The sequence below is a fragment of the Doryrhamphus excisus genome, linkage group LG1 (assembly GCF_037039965.1).
Source record: "Doryrhamphus excisus strain RoL-2023G ecotype Guam linkage group LG1, RoL_Dexc_Guam_v1.1, whole genome shotgun sequence".
In the NCBI taxonomy this organism is placed as follows: domain Eukaryota; kingdom Metazoa; phylum Chordata; class Actinopteri; order Syngnathiformes; family Syngnathidae; genus Doryrhamphus; species Doryrhamphus excisus.
In genome coordinates this window covers 13,946,831-13,962,284 of record NC_136357.1, presented here as the reverse complement: position 1 = coordinate 13,962,284, position 15,454 = coordinate 13,946,831, and the positions used below count along the sequence as shown (strand labels likewise).

At 40.5% G+C, this 15,454-nt stretch overlaps 1 protein-coding gene across 1 annotated transcript in view; it reads right to left on the bottom strand.

Annotated features, from left to right (window-relative positions):
- LOC131131573 (solute carrier family 23 member 1) overlaps positions 1 to 9,522 on the bottom strand; it is a 73,048-nt gene extending 63,526 nt beyond the window's left edge. Inside the window, exon 1 of the mRNA XM_058076395.2 lies at positions 9,424 to 9,522. Within this exon, the coding sequence (XP_057932378.1) occupies positions 9,424 to 9,495 (72 nt within the window). The 5' untranslated portion in view covers positions 9,496 to 9,522. The remainder of the gene's footprint in view (positions 1 to 9,423) is intronic.
- Positions 9,523 to 15,454: the final 5,932 nt, after the last annotated feature.

The window sequence follows — 15,454 nt, the reverse complement described above, 5'->3', positions numbered from 1 at the left end:
ATACTTGTGTGACAATTATTTTAATATTTTATTAAAAAAAAAGTGGTTCACTGTCATGCTCTGTGAGTTAGTCCACGTGCCAGTTTGGTTTATTTTCCCTTTCTTGACTTAAGTTCCGGCTTCCATGCTTTTATTTTGAATTACCTCTGTTTTTGCTATCCTGTGTTTTGCTAGATTTGCCTCTCTGTTCTTTTGCACCTGTTGCTAATTGGTATTTGCTGCACTGCAGCTACTATTAAAAAATACATTTTACCTGCATTAGGTGTCATGCCACAACACAGTGTTTCACTAATTTTTTTACACTTGTATGACAGTTGTTGTGGGATTATTTTGTTGAATTTGTTTCACTTTATTTTTTATTTTGAGCAAAACAAAACATTGCAACAAAACAACTGAATATATACAGGTATAGCACAATCAAGTCCACGATAGACTTGAGAAAGAAAATAAACAATGCATAATTAGACATGTTTACGGCTCAAACGTTATTAAATCCCACCCCAATCGCTCAAAAAATGTACTTCTATTAGAAGTAACTGGATTTTCAATACCAACCATGGTAATAAGAGTACCAAACAGTAGGCAACATTGGATATAAAGTGAAACAACATAAGGTAAGTAACATCTATCAACCATCAACACAACATGAACAGACATTGTTTGTATTTATAACAGTGAATGTCTTGTGCCAAGTCCCAGACTATTCCACAACTTAACCCCACAAACTGAAAAACATCTCCTGGTGGTATTTGCCAAAGTTCCCACAAAATCTTGTATCATCTGGCTGATCTTTGTGAGAAACTGATATCTGTGTTTTGAGTATGAACAGGTAATATATTGAAACATGAACTTTGCTGTATCTAGTTTTACCAGGTCATGTACCACATCATGAACCAGTCATGATGTGCTTATATATCACTATATTGACAGTTACTATGGGACCCATTATGTCATTGTATGGTCATATCACCTCGTACTTCGGTACGAGGTGCAGTATTAAAAAAAAACCTTAAACTGTATTATGGAAAGCAGGAAGTGAACAAATGTAACAGTTACTGATTGTAAAAGTACCAGATGGAGGGGTAGGATTTAATAAGCTTTGCTTCTTCCTACTCCTTTTGGACATGTGGAACTGTGAACTGATTATGTGATGCACTCAATTGTAATCTGATGCATGTTCAAATGAAATAAAACCATTACCATTACCATTACCATTACCATTACCATTACCATTACCATTACCATTACCATTACCATTACCATTACCATTACCATTTTAACTTTCATAATGATTTGCAGTTCATGGTAAAGTTGAAAGGAAAATGTAGTTCCATCTCAAGAAATTGCAAAGCCCGTGTGCAACACGTACGCCGGGATGTACAGTGCATCCGGAAAGTATTCACAGCGCTTCACTTTTTCCACATTTTGTCATGTTACAGCCTCATTCCAAACTGAATTAAATTAATCTCTTACCTCAAAATTCTACACAAAATACTCCATTATGACAATGTGAAAAAAGGTTTTTTTGACATGTTTTGAATTTATTAAAAATAGAAAACAAAAAAATCACAGCCTTTGCCATGAAGCTCAAAATTGAGCTCAGGTGCATCTTTTTTCCACTGATCATCCTTGAGATCTTTCTACAGCTTAATTGGAGTCCACCTGCAGTAAATTCAGTTGATTGGACATGATTTGGAAATATAATAACTGTCTGTATAAGGTCCCACAGTTGACTGTGCATGTCAGAGCACAAACACCAAGCATGAAGTCAAAAGAACTGTCTGTAGACCTGCGAGACAGGATTGTCTTGAGGCACAAATCTGGGGAAGGATACAGAAAAATTTCTGCTGCTTTGAAGGTCCCAATGAGCACAGTGGCCTCCATTATTTGTAAATGGAAGACGTTTGGAACCACCAGGACTCTTCCTAGAGCTGGCCGGCCTTCTAAACTGAGCGATCGGGGAAGAAGGGCCTTAGTCAGGGAGGTGACCAAGGCCCCGATGGTCACTCTGTCAGAGCTCCAGCGTTCCTCTGTGGAGAGAGGAGAGCCTTCCAGAAGGACAACCATCTCTGCAGCAATCCACCAATCAGGCCTGTATGGTAGAGTGGCCAGACGAAAGCCATCAGACCAGAGAATTTTGTTTCTCATGGTCTGAGAGTCATTCAGGTGCTTTTTGGCAAATTCCAGACGGGCTGCCATGTTCCTTTTACTAAGGAGTGGCTTTCGTCTGGCCACTGGCCACATTACGAATAATGGAGGCCACTGTGCTCATTGGGACCTTCAAAGCAGCAGAAATGTTTCTGTATCCTTCCCCAGATTTGTGCCTCAAGACAATCCTGTCTCGCAGGTCTACAGACAGTTCTTTTGACTTCATGCTTGGTGTTTGTGCTCTGACATGCACAGTCAACCGTGGGACCTTATATAGACAGTTATTATATTTCCAAATCATGTCCAATCAACTGAATTTACTGCAGGTGGACTCCAATTAAGCTGTAGAAAGATCTCAAGGATGATCAGTGGAAAAAAGATGCACCTGAGCTCAATTTTGAGCTTCATGGCAAAAGCTGTGAATACTTATGTAAATGTGATTTTTTTGTTTTCTATTTTTAATAAATTCAAAAAAAGTAAAAAAAAAACGTTTTCACATTGTCATAATGGAGTATTTTGTGTAGAATTTTGAGGTAAGAGATTAATTTAATACAATTTGGAATGAGGCTGTAACATGACAAAATGTAGAAAAAGTGAAGCGCTGTGAATACTTTCCGGATGCACTGTACTAACTCCCCCTTGAAATGAATGAATACGTACATTCACACACACATAATAACATACTTGGGAAACAGTTGACAACAATGTATTTGATCTTCTTGGATGGTTAAGATATGAACTTTACAGATCAAACACTGTAGTAATAATTCACATTACATCAGCTACAGAGCATAAAATAGTGCCTTGAACCAAATATAAATAAAATCTAATAATAAAATAAAATCTAGTTGAGAGATGGGTGCAGTAACCAAGAAAACAAATGTACTCATTTAAGAGTATTGTTACTGTACAGCAATTTTTTCAAAATATATGTGATGTTGCACATAGCAGTATTGGTATCAGTTGATATCTGAAATTGAGAGTTGGACAATATCGGCATATCAGTTATCAGCCAAAAAGCCAATATCGGACATCCCTAAGAGTTCATCATTTTGACAAATGTGTGTTTGTTTTCCTCCTCTCTCCCTCGCTCTACCACACAGGCTGGATGACAAGAGGATTCACTCTATGCATTTGTCTCAATACCTTGGCAGGTTGGTTCTATAGCAGAAAAAATAGATTGAGTGTTAGTCGTTCAACATTTTTTTCCCAATGGGGGAAGGCGGGGCACTAGCGGGTCACACACAGAGTGCTGCAAATGAGTTTCGCAAGCAAATTAAAATGGGTAATTTCCCTGAAAGGGTTACCATCAAATTAGAGTATTCACGGGTACCAGCAACAATGCAGTTATTTCGAGGGTCATGACGCACACACTTTAGTTATTTGAAGCCACAGGTGTGGAAAAATACTGCAAACATACTGAATAAACAGGGGAAATTATTGTACTTTCTTCATGCATATTGTGTATATGAAAAGGAAAAGGTTTTGAGAAATTTTGACAATTTTATAAAATGCAAAATGGTGGAGCCAATAGTTTAGCTGGCACAAATTATTGCAAATAAACAATAGTATATACTTAATTTATTTATTATTCCAATTCCAATGGTGTGTTACTCTTTTGAGATAAAGAAGACATTGCTGAATTCAAGTAATAACTCCATACAGGAATGTGCTCTCCATGCTGATCTTACACATTATACATTTTTACATAAAAACAAATCAACTGGGATTTTGTGTTGTGATTTTAGGCTCAATGTCAAAATGAAAATATAACTGTATACACATGTGAGGATACCAACAAGCCAAATAAACAGTTTTTAAGGTGAAATATAACAAGAAGGTATGTCAAAATGCTAACCACTATCATGGACTTCAAAGGGTCATTAGTTCCATAATGACTCAACACGGCCTGATAAAATAGGGTCAAACATGAATTATAAATCTAAAAAGATACAACACATATAAGTCTTCGCTTTTTGTAGATTAGAACTTGATTTCTGGTCACTTACGCCGTCAAAGAACTTTTGCTCAAAAGCTCAAACGCTGTGTCAAGATTGTGTCCAGTGTTAAACTAATGAAATCTCACAGGTGAGGATTCAGCCCTGAAATTCTAAACATCACAGTGTAGCTTTGACCTGCAAAGCTCTTCTGAACCTCCAACAAACGTCCTCTTGTCCTCACTACATCGGCCATCTAGATTGATTTCTCTGCTGCTGGTTTTCTTGTCAACGTGATCCGCCGGAGAGCACGGAATGTGCATGTGTGGATCAGTTGTGCTGTCATTTCACACTTCACAAAGTCAAAGTCAGCGTAACTCACGAGAGCCGAGGTGAACTTTGGTGCTGGTGCAGATTTAGTTCAGGGCTAGAGTTGAACCAGTGCTGTTAACTTTCCATTGTCCTGGGGAGCCATGTCCTTACATCACAGGGGTCACGCCTCCAATCAGGAATAATTGGCCACACAGTCAGTAGAGCTAGAAGATCTGTGTTCAAGTCTCTGTGTGGAGTTTGCATGTTCTCCCCGTGCATGTCTGGGTTTTCTCCAGGTACTCCGGTTTCCTCCCACATTCCAAAATCATACATGTTGTCCATAGATATGAATGTCAGTGTGAATGATTGTCTATACTAGACTGTGTGCCCTGCCCTTGGCAACCATTCCAGGGTGTACCAGCCCAATGTCAGCTGGGATAGGCTCCAGCATACTCCTGTAACCCAAGTGAGGATAAGTGGCATAGAAAATGTATGGATGGACATCAGTGTGAGTCAAGCGATCACAATAATGTTTATTCATTCATTTTCTACCGCTTTTCCTCACAAGGGTCACAGGGGTGCTGGAGCCTATCCCAGCTGTCTTCAGACATGAGGCGGGGTACACCCTGGACTGGTGGCCAGCCAATCACAGGGCACATATAGACAAACAACCATTCACACTCACATTCATACCTATGGACAATTTGGAGTCACCAATTAACCTAGCATGTTTTTGGAATGTGGGAGGAAACTGGAGTACCCGGAGAAAACCCATGCATGCACGGGGAGAACATGCAAACTCCACACAGAGATGGCCGAGGGCGGAATTGAACCCTGCGGAATTGAACCCTGGTCTCCTAGCTGTGAGGTCTGCGCGCTAACCACTAGTCCACCGTGCCGCCCAATAATAATGTTTATATGTCTTTTTTTTAATATCCGAATGAAAAGCAAGGCGTTGCTTAAAAATACTTATTTTATATATTTTTTTATATATTATATTTTGTGTAATACTACAGTGTTTATTTGACAATGTTAAGGTAAAGCAGTCATCAATCACAGCTGTGTCACAGAGATGAAACACTTCCTGCTCTCCAAAATAAAATACAATGCAATTACAGGCTAGAAATGACAGGTAAAACTATGTAAATGTAAAATTAGTGTGATATCTGCCTGGGCTCTCATATTTACCAAAAATGAGTCAGTGAAATTAAAGCAGCATTAATAATTAGGTGTTTACATGAGGTAACACCTCCTCCACTTCATTATGCAAACAGTTAAGCACTCAGCCCACAGCAAGTGTTTGGAGCCAGAGTTGAACCTAAAATTCCACCAGGTCAGCCCTCCTGTGAAACTATGATAGAGACTTGTAGTAGCGCGCCACGATGTGCCACCCGGATCACCCCCCCCCCCCCAAAGGGCACTGCGAGGGACACAGTCGAATGCCTTTTTCCATGTAGTCCATGTAGACCAGTTGGGCAAAGTCCCATATAACCTCCAGCACCCTAACAAGGGTGTAGAGCTGGTCCAGTGTTCCGCGATAGAGACAAAAACCGCATTGAACCTCTTGTAGCAGAGGTTTGACCAATCGTCGTACCCTTCTCTCTAGCACCCTGGAATAGACTCACCCAGGGAGGCTGAGGAGTCTGATCCCCCTATATAGTTGGAACTTCTTAAAGAGGGGACCACCATCCCGGTCTACCAATCAAGAGAAGACGTGTCAGACAAAACAGTCCCTCAACATCCAGAGCCTTGAGGAATTCTGGGCAAAACTCATCCACCGCTTAAGCTTTGCCACTAAGGAGCATTTTGACCACCCCAGATACCTCATCCACGTTGATGGAGTTGTCCGTGTATGTGTCTCTGCTTCCTCTATGGAACCACAACCATATACATGAATAGGTCTCCTGTATGTTCCCCTGTATGTTCATCAATTACCTGCCTCTTTTTTCAGTTTTTATACCTTTTTTTTAGAACACACAGAAAAGAAAAAGTGTGTTAAGATAAGGTAAGATATGCCTTTATTCATGTTTCTTGGTTCATGTCTCACATAAGGATTGTGTATGATGGGTTAAAATTCTCAAAAGAGTGCAGTTTTCCTTTAACCTAAATAATTTGTATGGTGACAATGTACAAAATTTCACTTTTCTTTACATGGAATTGATATCAAATTGTGTGCTCACTTACTGAATATTTTGTAGGTTTATCCAAGGTTTTGTTTTTTTTTCGGTGTTTAAGTAACCTAATGAGCTACAACGAGGCAACACCTAAGGATATTTACACTGTAATATATACACTAACGTTAACGCTTGCAAATCCTTCAGTATAAAATTGAGACGTGTGAGGAACGTTCATATAAAACTGAGAAACTGCCAATAAAATGCTGATGTTATCTCCAACTACACAAGGATGAGCAACTAGGGCGTGAATGCGCATAAAAGAAGTGAAAATATTTGACTCATAAAAGCATGTCAGTTGTATGTCACTCATACTCACACAATCAGGTAATAGGTCCATGTTCCTTGAAGGTTGTCGATACAAGAATTGATAATACATGAATAAACTCTATTTAAAACAGCTCTTGTAAAACCCCCGATTGTGGTGGAAAAAGGCTATTAGCAACTGCGTGCATGCAGGTAAGACGTTCTCTGTATGCACACTCTAACACCAGGGGTCTCAAACATGCGGCCCGCAAGCCAAATGTGGCCCGCAGGACACTAGTTCGAGGCCCCTGCCTTGATATGAAAGTTTAATGTTAGTGCGGCCCGCGCAAGTTTGATATGGATGCTGTATGGTATCATGTACCAGAAAAAATTATTACATTTGATTAATGTTCATGTTAAAGGTTAAATAACTGTTAATAGTTATCCTCCCTATCTGTGTGGAAGTGGTAAGTTTTTGGCTATTTAAATTTAAAGGAAATAACTTGAAGGCTACCGTTTAGGTCGCTAGCTCTCTAGTTTGCGAGTTAGCATGTGTCTCAAGACCCTGCAGTTGCACAATATGTTGTAAATAAAAAAAGTATAAATGTGACTATAGTCGTGTTTTGTCATGTCTACAGGGCTCTAATAATGCTTTTGTTAATTTTAATCTGAAAAAAAAATTTGTCTCCCCACCAACTATATGTGGTTTCTTAATTTTCAATTATTTGCCGTTTTATTATTATTATATTTATTTATTACTGATTGATTGATTTTCTTTATTTTTGATTTGTTTATTTATTTATCTTATTTTGTGCTGAATAAAAGATATTTGAGAACAGTGGAATGTTTTATCAGAGCTTTTATTGTAGAAAATCGGAACCAAAGCACTGAATAAGTTTGTATATTTTTCTGTTTTTAATAAATGTGTTTTTTTGGGGGGGGGACCTGATGCGGCCCAGCCTTGCCCAGACCCTAGCTCCAGTGGCCCCCAGGTAAATTGAGTTTGAGTTCCCTGCTCTACACAGACAACCACTTCCTTACACAAAATAAAGGACACCTGAAATCAGTAACTCCAACCACTTCTGCCTGATGCTTGCTAGCTTTCACTCAAACGTGAACATACCTGGAAGCCATTTCTCTGTGCTAACACGGTGAAATCTTTGACAAAACAGTGTGCTGGGGAGGGGGATGTGCAAACCTCATTATCTGAAACTTTGGCATCCTGTACCACGATAATATAATAATAAAACATGATGACATTTATAGGTCATAAAAATGAAAATATCCTAATAGGGTCCCCTTTAATATTGCACAAGAAGAAAACTAGCTAATATGTGTTTGCAGAGAAAGAATAAGTAGTCACTCACATTTTAGTTAACTTTAACCTCCATTATGTACGGAATGAAATTAGACCTCATAAATCATCCTATGAAATGAACAGTGATAACTAAGCAGCACATTATCATTAAGACTAAGCCAGTCTCTCTCTCCCGTGCAATGTCCCTTCCAGTGGGGAGACAGGAAAAGGAGTAACGTGCGAGTAACGTCTTGTAAGTCATGTAGCATCCTGACAATTTTTTAAATTTTATTGCAGATCTTAACATGCCAACAGAAGAGCTCAATTCCAACACCACATACACATTTCCTTGTTGTGGCCCACAACAGCAAGGCAAACATTATCACGGTCACAGTGAGCGAGGTGCATTCAGGGACAGTGGATTATCTGTGTTCTCGGGTGTTGGTGGTGTTCTGTGTACAGTATGAGGGACATATACGTATGTTAAGTTCCCAAATTCACACTAGATGTCACATCCATGTAGCGTTTTACACACATAGATTTAAAAAGCTTAATTCAAATGCAGCGTCGCGTATTATTTTCTCCTGGTACTCCGGTTTTCTCCCACATTCCAAAAACATGCTAGGTTAATTGGCGACTTTAAATTGATAGGTATGAATGTGAGTGTGAATGGTTGTTTGTCTATATGTTCCCTGTGATTGGCTGGCGACCGCCTCTTGTCAGAAGACAGCTGGGATAGGCTCCAGCATACCCACAACCCTCATGAGGATAAGCGGTACAGAAAATAGTATCTAGTAGTAGTAATAGTAGTAGTAATAGTAATATATTTTGCATCCCGTAAAACGTGTGTGACACCAGGACAATTCAACAGCATGATGCCGCTCTGATTGCTTTAGAAATGAATAAAAGAGTTTCCAAATTTCCAAAGATGAACTAACTAATAATGGAAACTACCATCTGTGCTTAAACTAATATCTTTGTTTTGTGTTCATCTCCCCTCAAACCTCCCTGCCCTCGCTGTGATATCCAGCAGAGGTCAGGAAGTTCAGCTGTGTACACTCCAAAGGAGACCCCCCAAAAAAATACATTCACTGCCTGCATCCTTTCCACGCTTCACAGAGGCCATTTGGCTTTGTGAACCACACATTTAAGCACCATGCAATCAATTCCTCTCGGATATGGCCCGCATTCCACTATGGCTTACTGCAGTAATGCTGTAAGGACGCAGGTCGGTATTACTATGTACAAAATGTAACTGATAAAAAGGCATCGAACTGCTGCTAAAACATAATGATGAGGGTGAACTTACCCCAAAGGCCAGATTGTCTGCACCCTCCGTCTTCAAGCCCAGCTCCAGCCTCTCGTCTTTGCTTAGGTGCATACTTCAGACTTGCCAGCACCACAGTAGACACCCACAGTGAGTAAAGTGTGTTAGGAGTGTGGAACTAAGAGGGCAACGTGACGATACTGCCTTGCGTCACAGAGGAAGCTCAACCTGGCAATTGGGAAGAGAGCTTCGAAAGTGGGAGGGAAAAAAAAAAAGTCGGTGCTGTTCTTTATCCGCCCTGACGTATGGTCATGTGATGCGTGACCGTGGATCCTATGAGAGGAAACAAGCTCGTTTGTCACATGCGTCTTTTTCATTTGTCACCCTCATCAGGTGGAAACTGCCTTAGCAACGCTAAGTCATGCAACCACAGGGAGTCGCCTCTCCGGCTAACGTCAGACACTTGTTAAAACAGTTGGGATGGAACTTCAGCAAGATTGCTTTATGTCCCACAGAGAGTCAGAAGTCCATCAAGGTCCCTCAAGGTCCAATCTACACATCACAGTACTAATTACAGGACTCAAAGGTAACTGATGTATCTTTTCCGGTTCAAAATGGTACATGAATGTTCCCTAACTGTAAAAGACTTTTGAGGGTACCACCCTAGTGACAAGACCTCCAAAGGTCCAACCGACACTAACGCACTCCATAAAACCATTGACTATTATCTCACAATTATCTCACAACAGGCACGATAAAATCCCAACAACAACAAAAAAAACATGGGCAGCTTTTGCGGCCGTTACCCACTCAACTCAACACTGAACCTCCAACATCACTTTCTATCCATCCCTCTGCCAGGTCCTGTAGAAAAGACATTGATATTTAGACTTATTTTGTATACTGCATTGAGTACAAATAAGAGATTATTTACATTAGTTTGTTCAGGCACCGAAATAAACACAGCGGAAACACACTCACCTGACGTTATGAACCATCCATACATCAATGTTCTTTCGCTTATCCACTTTAGCTAATTTAATTTCAGTGTGACACTGTCTGGCCACACTATTTTACAAGGGAACATGTACTGTTGCATAAAATGGATGCTCAGATAGTTACCCAAAGCTCACAACAGTCCGGCTTACCATTCTTTGTGAAATTTCAGATGCCAAACAAAGTTTGAAGTTGTTGCTTCTCCATTCGTTATTCTTGTACTGCAGGTTTTTCAGAAATGTAATATGTAATATGTCTTTTTCATTTGTGAATCCAAACAAAATTATCCATCAGCAGCAGGTAAACACCGTTTTAATCACTGCCACACTCAGCAGTCTGGTGCTCATAAAAACGTAATCTACCCCTTTTGTTGTTTGTTCTTGAGTATTCATTTGTGTTTGTATAAAGTGAGGGGCCCATCCCATTGTACTTACAAGTGCGTGAGCAATATATGGGGATCTGTCCGTGGTGCGTAGAGCTTCAGTGTGAATTTGAGAGCACGCTGACATGACTTAGCACCCCCATATTATCAATCACATGTTTTCTGTGCTCTGACCAGTTTTTGTGGCGTTATATGCACATATGCAAATGATCCCATCTCACAAATCCCTCCTTATTTCACATTTCAGTCATTTTTGACCATATATCAGTAAATATCAGTGTTTTAGACGCACGGATTGTGGTGAGAAATGGCTCCAGACTTGGTGAGCTTGTAATTTGCACCCCGTTCCCTGTTCCCCGTTCCACACTCCGCATGCACAGACAACTGCTTTTGTACCATGACTTGCAAAAAATAAATGCAGTAACACAATAAAACATGTGGCTCTTGATCTCTGACTGGTGGGTCACCCCTGGTCTGGACTCAGCGGGGTCGTCGCCATCTGGCATAACAACGACGACACATCATGTGGTACTGCATATTGCTGCATGTACACATGAACAATGTGATAGTAAAGTCATGAAATTGACTTCTATATAGGTATTTTGTTACTTCTACAGTACTTTTACTTTTTATTTAATCTTCTACTAGTTTGTGTAGCACTTTGAAAAGTGTGTTTATAAAAAATGTGCTATATAAATAAAGTGGATTAGATTGGATTTACTGAGCAAGACAAATCCACTAAAGCAACACAATCACCTACATACAATATTGCCCCATACAGTGGTGTGCAGTCAGGGCCAGCAATGCCTTCTCTGCTGGTCTGACCACTACCAAAAGCACTGACCTAAACATCCCTAAAGAGTTTATATCTTCATTTAGTAGCATGTTTTCGACCACTACTGATTTTTTTTCGTGCAATGAGATTTCAGTTTGCATGTGTTACATATCAATGTAATCTACTCAGGGCCTTCAGAATCAGGATTGCTGGTCTCTGTGTCAGAGTACAACAGGGCTGATTTTTAACTCGTCAGGCTTATGATTCATCTCAGAGGGCTAGCTTGCAGGCCCCCCACTTCTGATTGACTGATCAGAGTAAATGGCATACCCCCAGTAGTGGTTTGTCGGTGATGAACGAACGGGTCAAAAGAACTAGTTCTTTTTTGTGAACGTAAAGAATGAGGTCACCGCCCCTAAAATACCCCTTCAGTCCGTTCAGTTGCAAAGGCTGTTTTTTGACTGGGTGGCGAGTCAGTTCACCCTACCTTTTATGCAGGGCGGGACTATCTGCGTGCTTACCTGTCTTATCCTATTGTCGCGCCTTGCTCCGTGGGTGGGTGGGGTTAGCTGACTGAAAGACCGAAACTGAAAGATTGACCGACACTCCTCGGCCGTTCATTCATGACCGACAGTTGAGTGGGAACGAATGTGAACATGATTGAATGGTCTGACTCGACACGGCTGACCAGGTCTTTGCAAAGGGGGAGATCACAGGCTAGCGAGCAATTGACCGAAATGAACAAAATGAACGGCTCATTTTACAGAATGAACCGATATGATCCGGTTCACTACAACTCACCAAAATGACAGATATTAACTAAATGAACGGATCTTTTTACTGAATGAACCGGAATGACCACTAACCCCCAATACTGATTGATTGGGGGCAAAAGCTAAGTTACAGCCACACAGGAGGAGAAATTGACGCCTATGGAGAGTAGATGTACTACTCAGTTCAACCCAACTCATGACCAGCTACAGAAATACATTGGTGCATATTCAGATAAAGGTGAAGATCAGGAATTATTTTCACTTCTGTCCCATTACAGTCCGCTGGCATCGGGGCCAAGTGAGGCCCACAGATGCCACCACTCATTAACAAGTGCTTTGTGACACATTTTCAAAACCTTTGCTATTTCCTGTCAACAACAAAATGATAGATTGATTTAAATACATTCTCTCGACTATAGGGTTCTCAGTTTGTTCATTAAAGATGTCCAACACGTCCTGCTATGACTTTTCATAAGAAGAGACAAACACGATGGAGTCAGGCGTCAACCATCACCTGACTTTAATTCTTCCGAACCCTGACCTTTCGGGAAGCATTCACAACTTCCTGTTTAAGTGTTCAAGTCTTGATTATTGGAATTGTCTACAAGTGTGTGTGTGTGTGGCTTGTCCAGGGCTGACCAATGGATTGTTCCATGGCACATTCACAAGTCATGAGAGTGTCTGCAAAGAAGGCTTTTTGAAGGCCTGCTTGATGGCTCTCATGGCGTGAGAGGTGAGCAGGTTTAGAGCGATAGCCATTTTGTCACACATGATGGGTTCAGTCACAGCTCACATTATTAGTAGGGCATGTTTCACTTGAATGCCACCAAATGTCCATTTTCTTGCGCTTCTCCGGGTCAATAGGGAAGTCCAGACTTCCTGGTCCCCGCCCACCTCTTCCAGTTAGCCCAAGAGGACCCTAAGGCGTTCCCAGGCCAGCTGTGAGACATAATCCCTCAAGCATGTCCGAAGTTTGCCTCGGGGCCTTCTCCTGACTGGGCAAGCCCGAACACCTCACCAGGGAGGTGTACGGGAGCACTAGATTCCCGAGTGACCTCAACTGGCTCATCTTGATGTGACGGAGCAGCGGCTCTACTCTGAGCCCCTCCTGGATGACCAAGCTCCTCACCCTATCCCTTATTGTGAGTCCAGCCGAAGAAACTTATTTTAGCCACTTGTACCCATGGTCTCGTTGTTTCGGTGCACAGATGAGGATGGGAACATAGATCACCCAATAAATCTTACCAGTCAAGTGTCAAGTGGAGTTAAGTGATCGTTAGGAGTGACATTCTCCCATGTGAAAATGAACAGATACTTTTAGCTGTGTCCTGACTTCACGTTCTAACACTACACACAATCGGTCAGCTCTCGTGCAAAGGTAGCATTTTAATGATGTTCAGATACTTTATCTCTTTATCTAATTTGTTGGCTCCACTTTTAAGAGAACAGGGGCTCAAAATCTCGCTTTTGAAGTTTTAATGACATGTTTCGAGCATCAGTGTGAACCAGGACTAATATTGCCATTCTCCCAGGATCATTCACATTTTTTTACTTCGATTCCTTGTTTCAATGTCCACTTCGCCAACCGGAAGATATTGCCACAAAGACCAACAAGGAGAGGCCAGTGAGCACCAACAACTTCAGAAAAACTTCAGAGCCATCAGATCAGTGTAACATTTGCAACACAGTGATATCATTCAAAGGAAGGTACACGACCAATATGATGAAACACCTCTGTATTCATGGTGCAGAAATGTTCGATGCCAGACCCAGAACTCTGGCTGTCACGATAAATTTTGCTGGATGATAATTGTCCTCTGCACATGTTACTACTAAATCTTCAACAAACTGTATTGACCAGTTTTTTTTTTTACTCCGAAACTGGATGTTGTCATTGGGCATTGTAAAACGATTCTTACAATAAAGCAGTAAAACACAACAAGGTGGGAATAAACTCATCCAGCCTGAGTTGCACACAACCACAGCTGCACTAGCATGCTAAACTAGCTAAAACTAAAATCATGCTGTTTGGTAACAGCAGAATGGACATGCACCAGCAAATACAAATAGACGGTGTGGACATTGAAAGGGTGAACGAAATTAAATTTATTAGATGAAAATATGAGCTGGAAACCTCATATTACAAATATACAACATAAGGTGGCCAGAAATATTTCAGTATTGAACAAAGCAAAATTTGTTCTCAATCAGAAATCACTCCACACTCTTTATTGCTCTCTGGTTCTACCATATCTTACTTATTGTGTGGAAATATGGGGTAATAACTATAAAAGCAATCTTCACTCACTAAATGTACTGCAAAAAAGGTCAGTAAGGATAATTCATAATGCCGCCTACAGAGAACATACTAACTCCTTATTTCTAAAATCACAAATACTTAAACTTGCTGATATAGTTCATCTTCAAACAGCTAAAATAATGCATAAGGCTAAAAACAACCAATTACCTAAAAATGTCATCCAATACTATTGACACTTACTATGGTACCCATTATGTCATTGTATGGTCATATCACCTCGTACTTTGGTACGAGGTACATTATTTAAAAAAAAAAGCCAAAAAAAAACCTTAAACTGTATTATGGAAAGCAGGAAGTGAACAAATGTAACAGTTACTGATTGTAAAAGTACCAGATGGAGGGGTAGGATTTAATAAGCTTTGCTTCTTCCTACTCCTTTTGGACATGTGGAACTGTGAACTGATTATGGGATGCACTCAATTGTAATCTGATGCATGTTCAAATGAAATAAAACCATGACCATTACCAACCCTCACTTTGGTGATGTAAAGGTAGCCATACACAACATAAAACATGTTGAACGAAGAGAAGCGTATAAAAAAGGTGTTTTATGTACGGTAAACAGCGCCTCGTTGTGTGATTTCTGTAAGTAAGATGATCAGCATCGAGGGGCCTGCTGCTCTTGTGCTGATCTCACACTCTTTGAAAGCTTTCACATGCAAAGTTACCATTCACGCCAGCTTCAATCTGGGCCATCTTCTCATGTTGCGTAAAAAAAAAGATCCAAAAAGAAGCAAGTCTTTTTGTATGTACAGTAACTCCCGCTAGCTGGAGCTGCCTTTAGTTTGTCCGCACTCATGACGTTTGAAGAGATTCGACACAGTTCC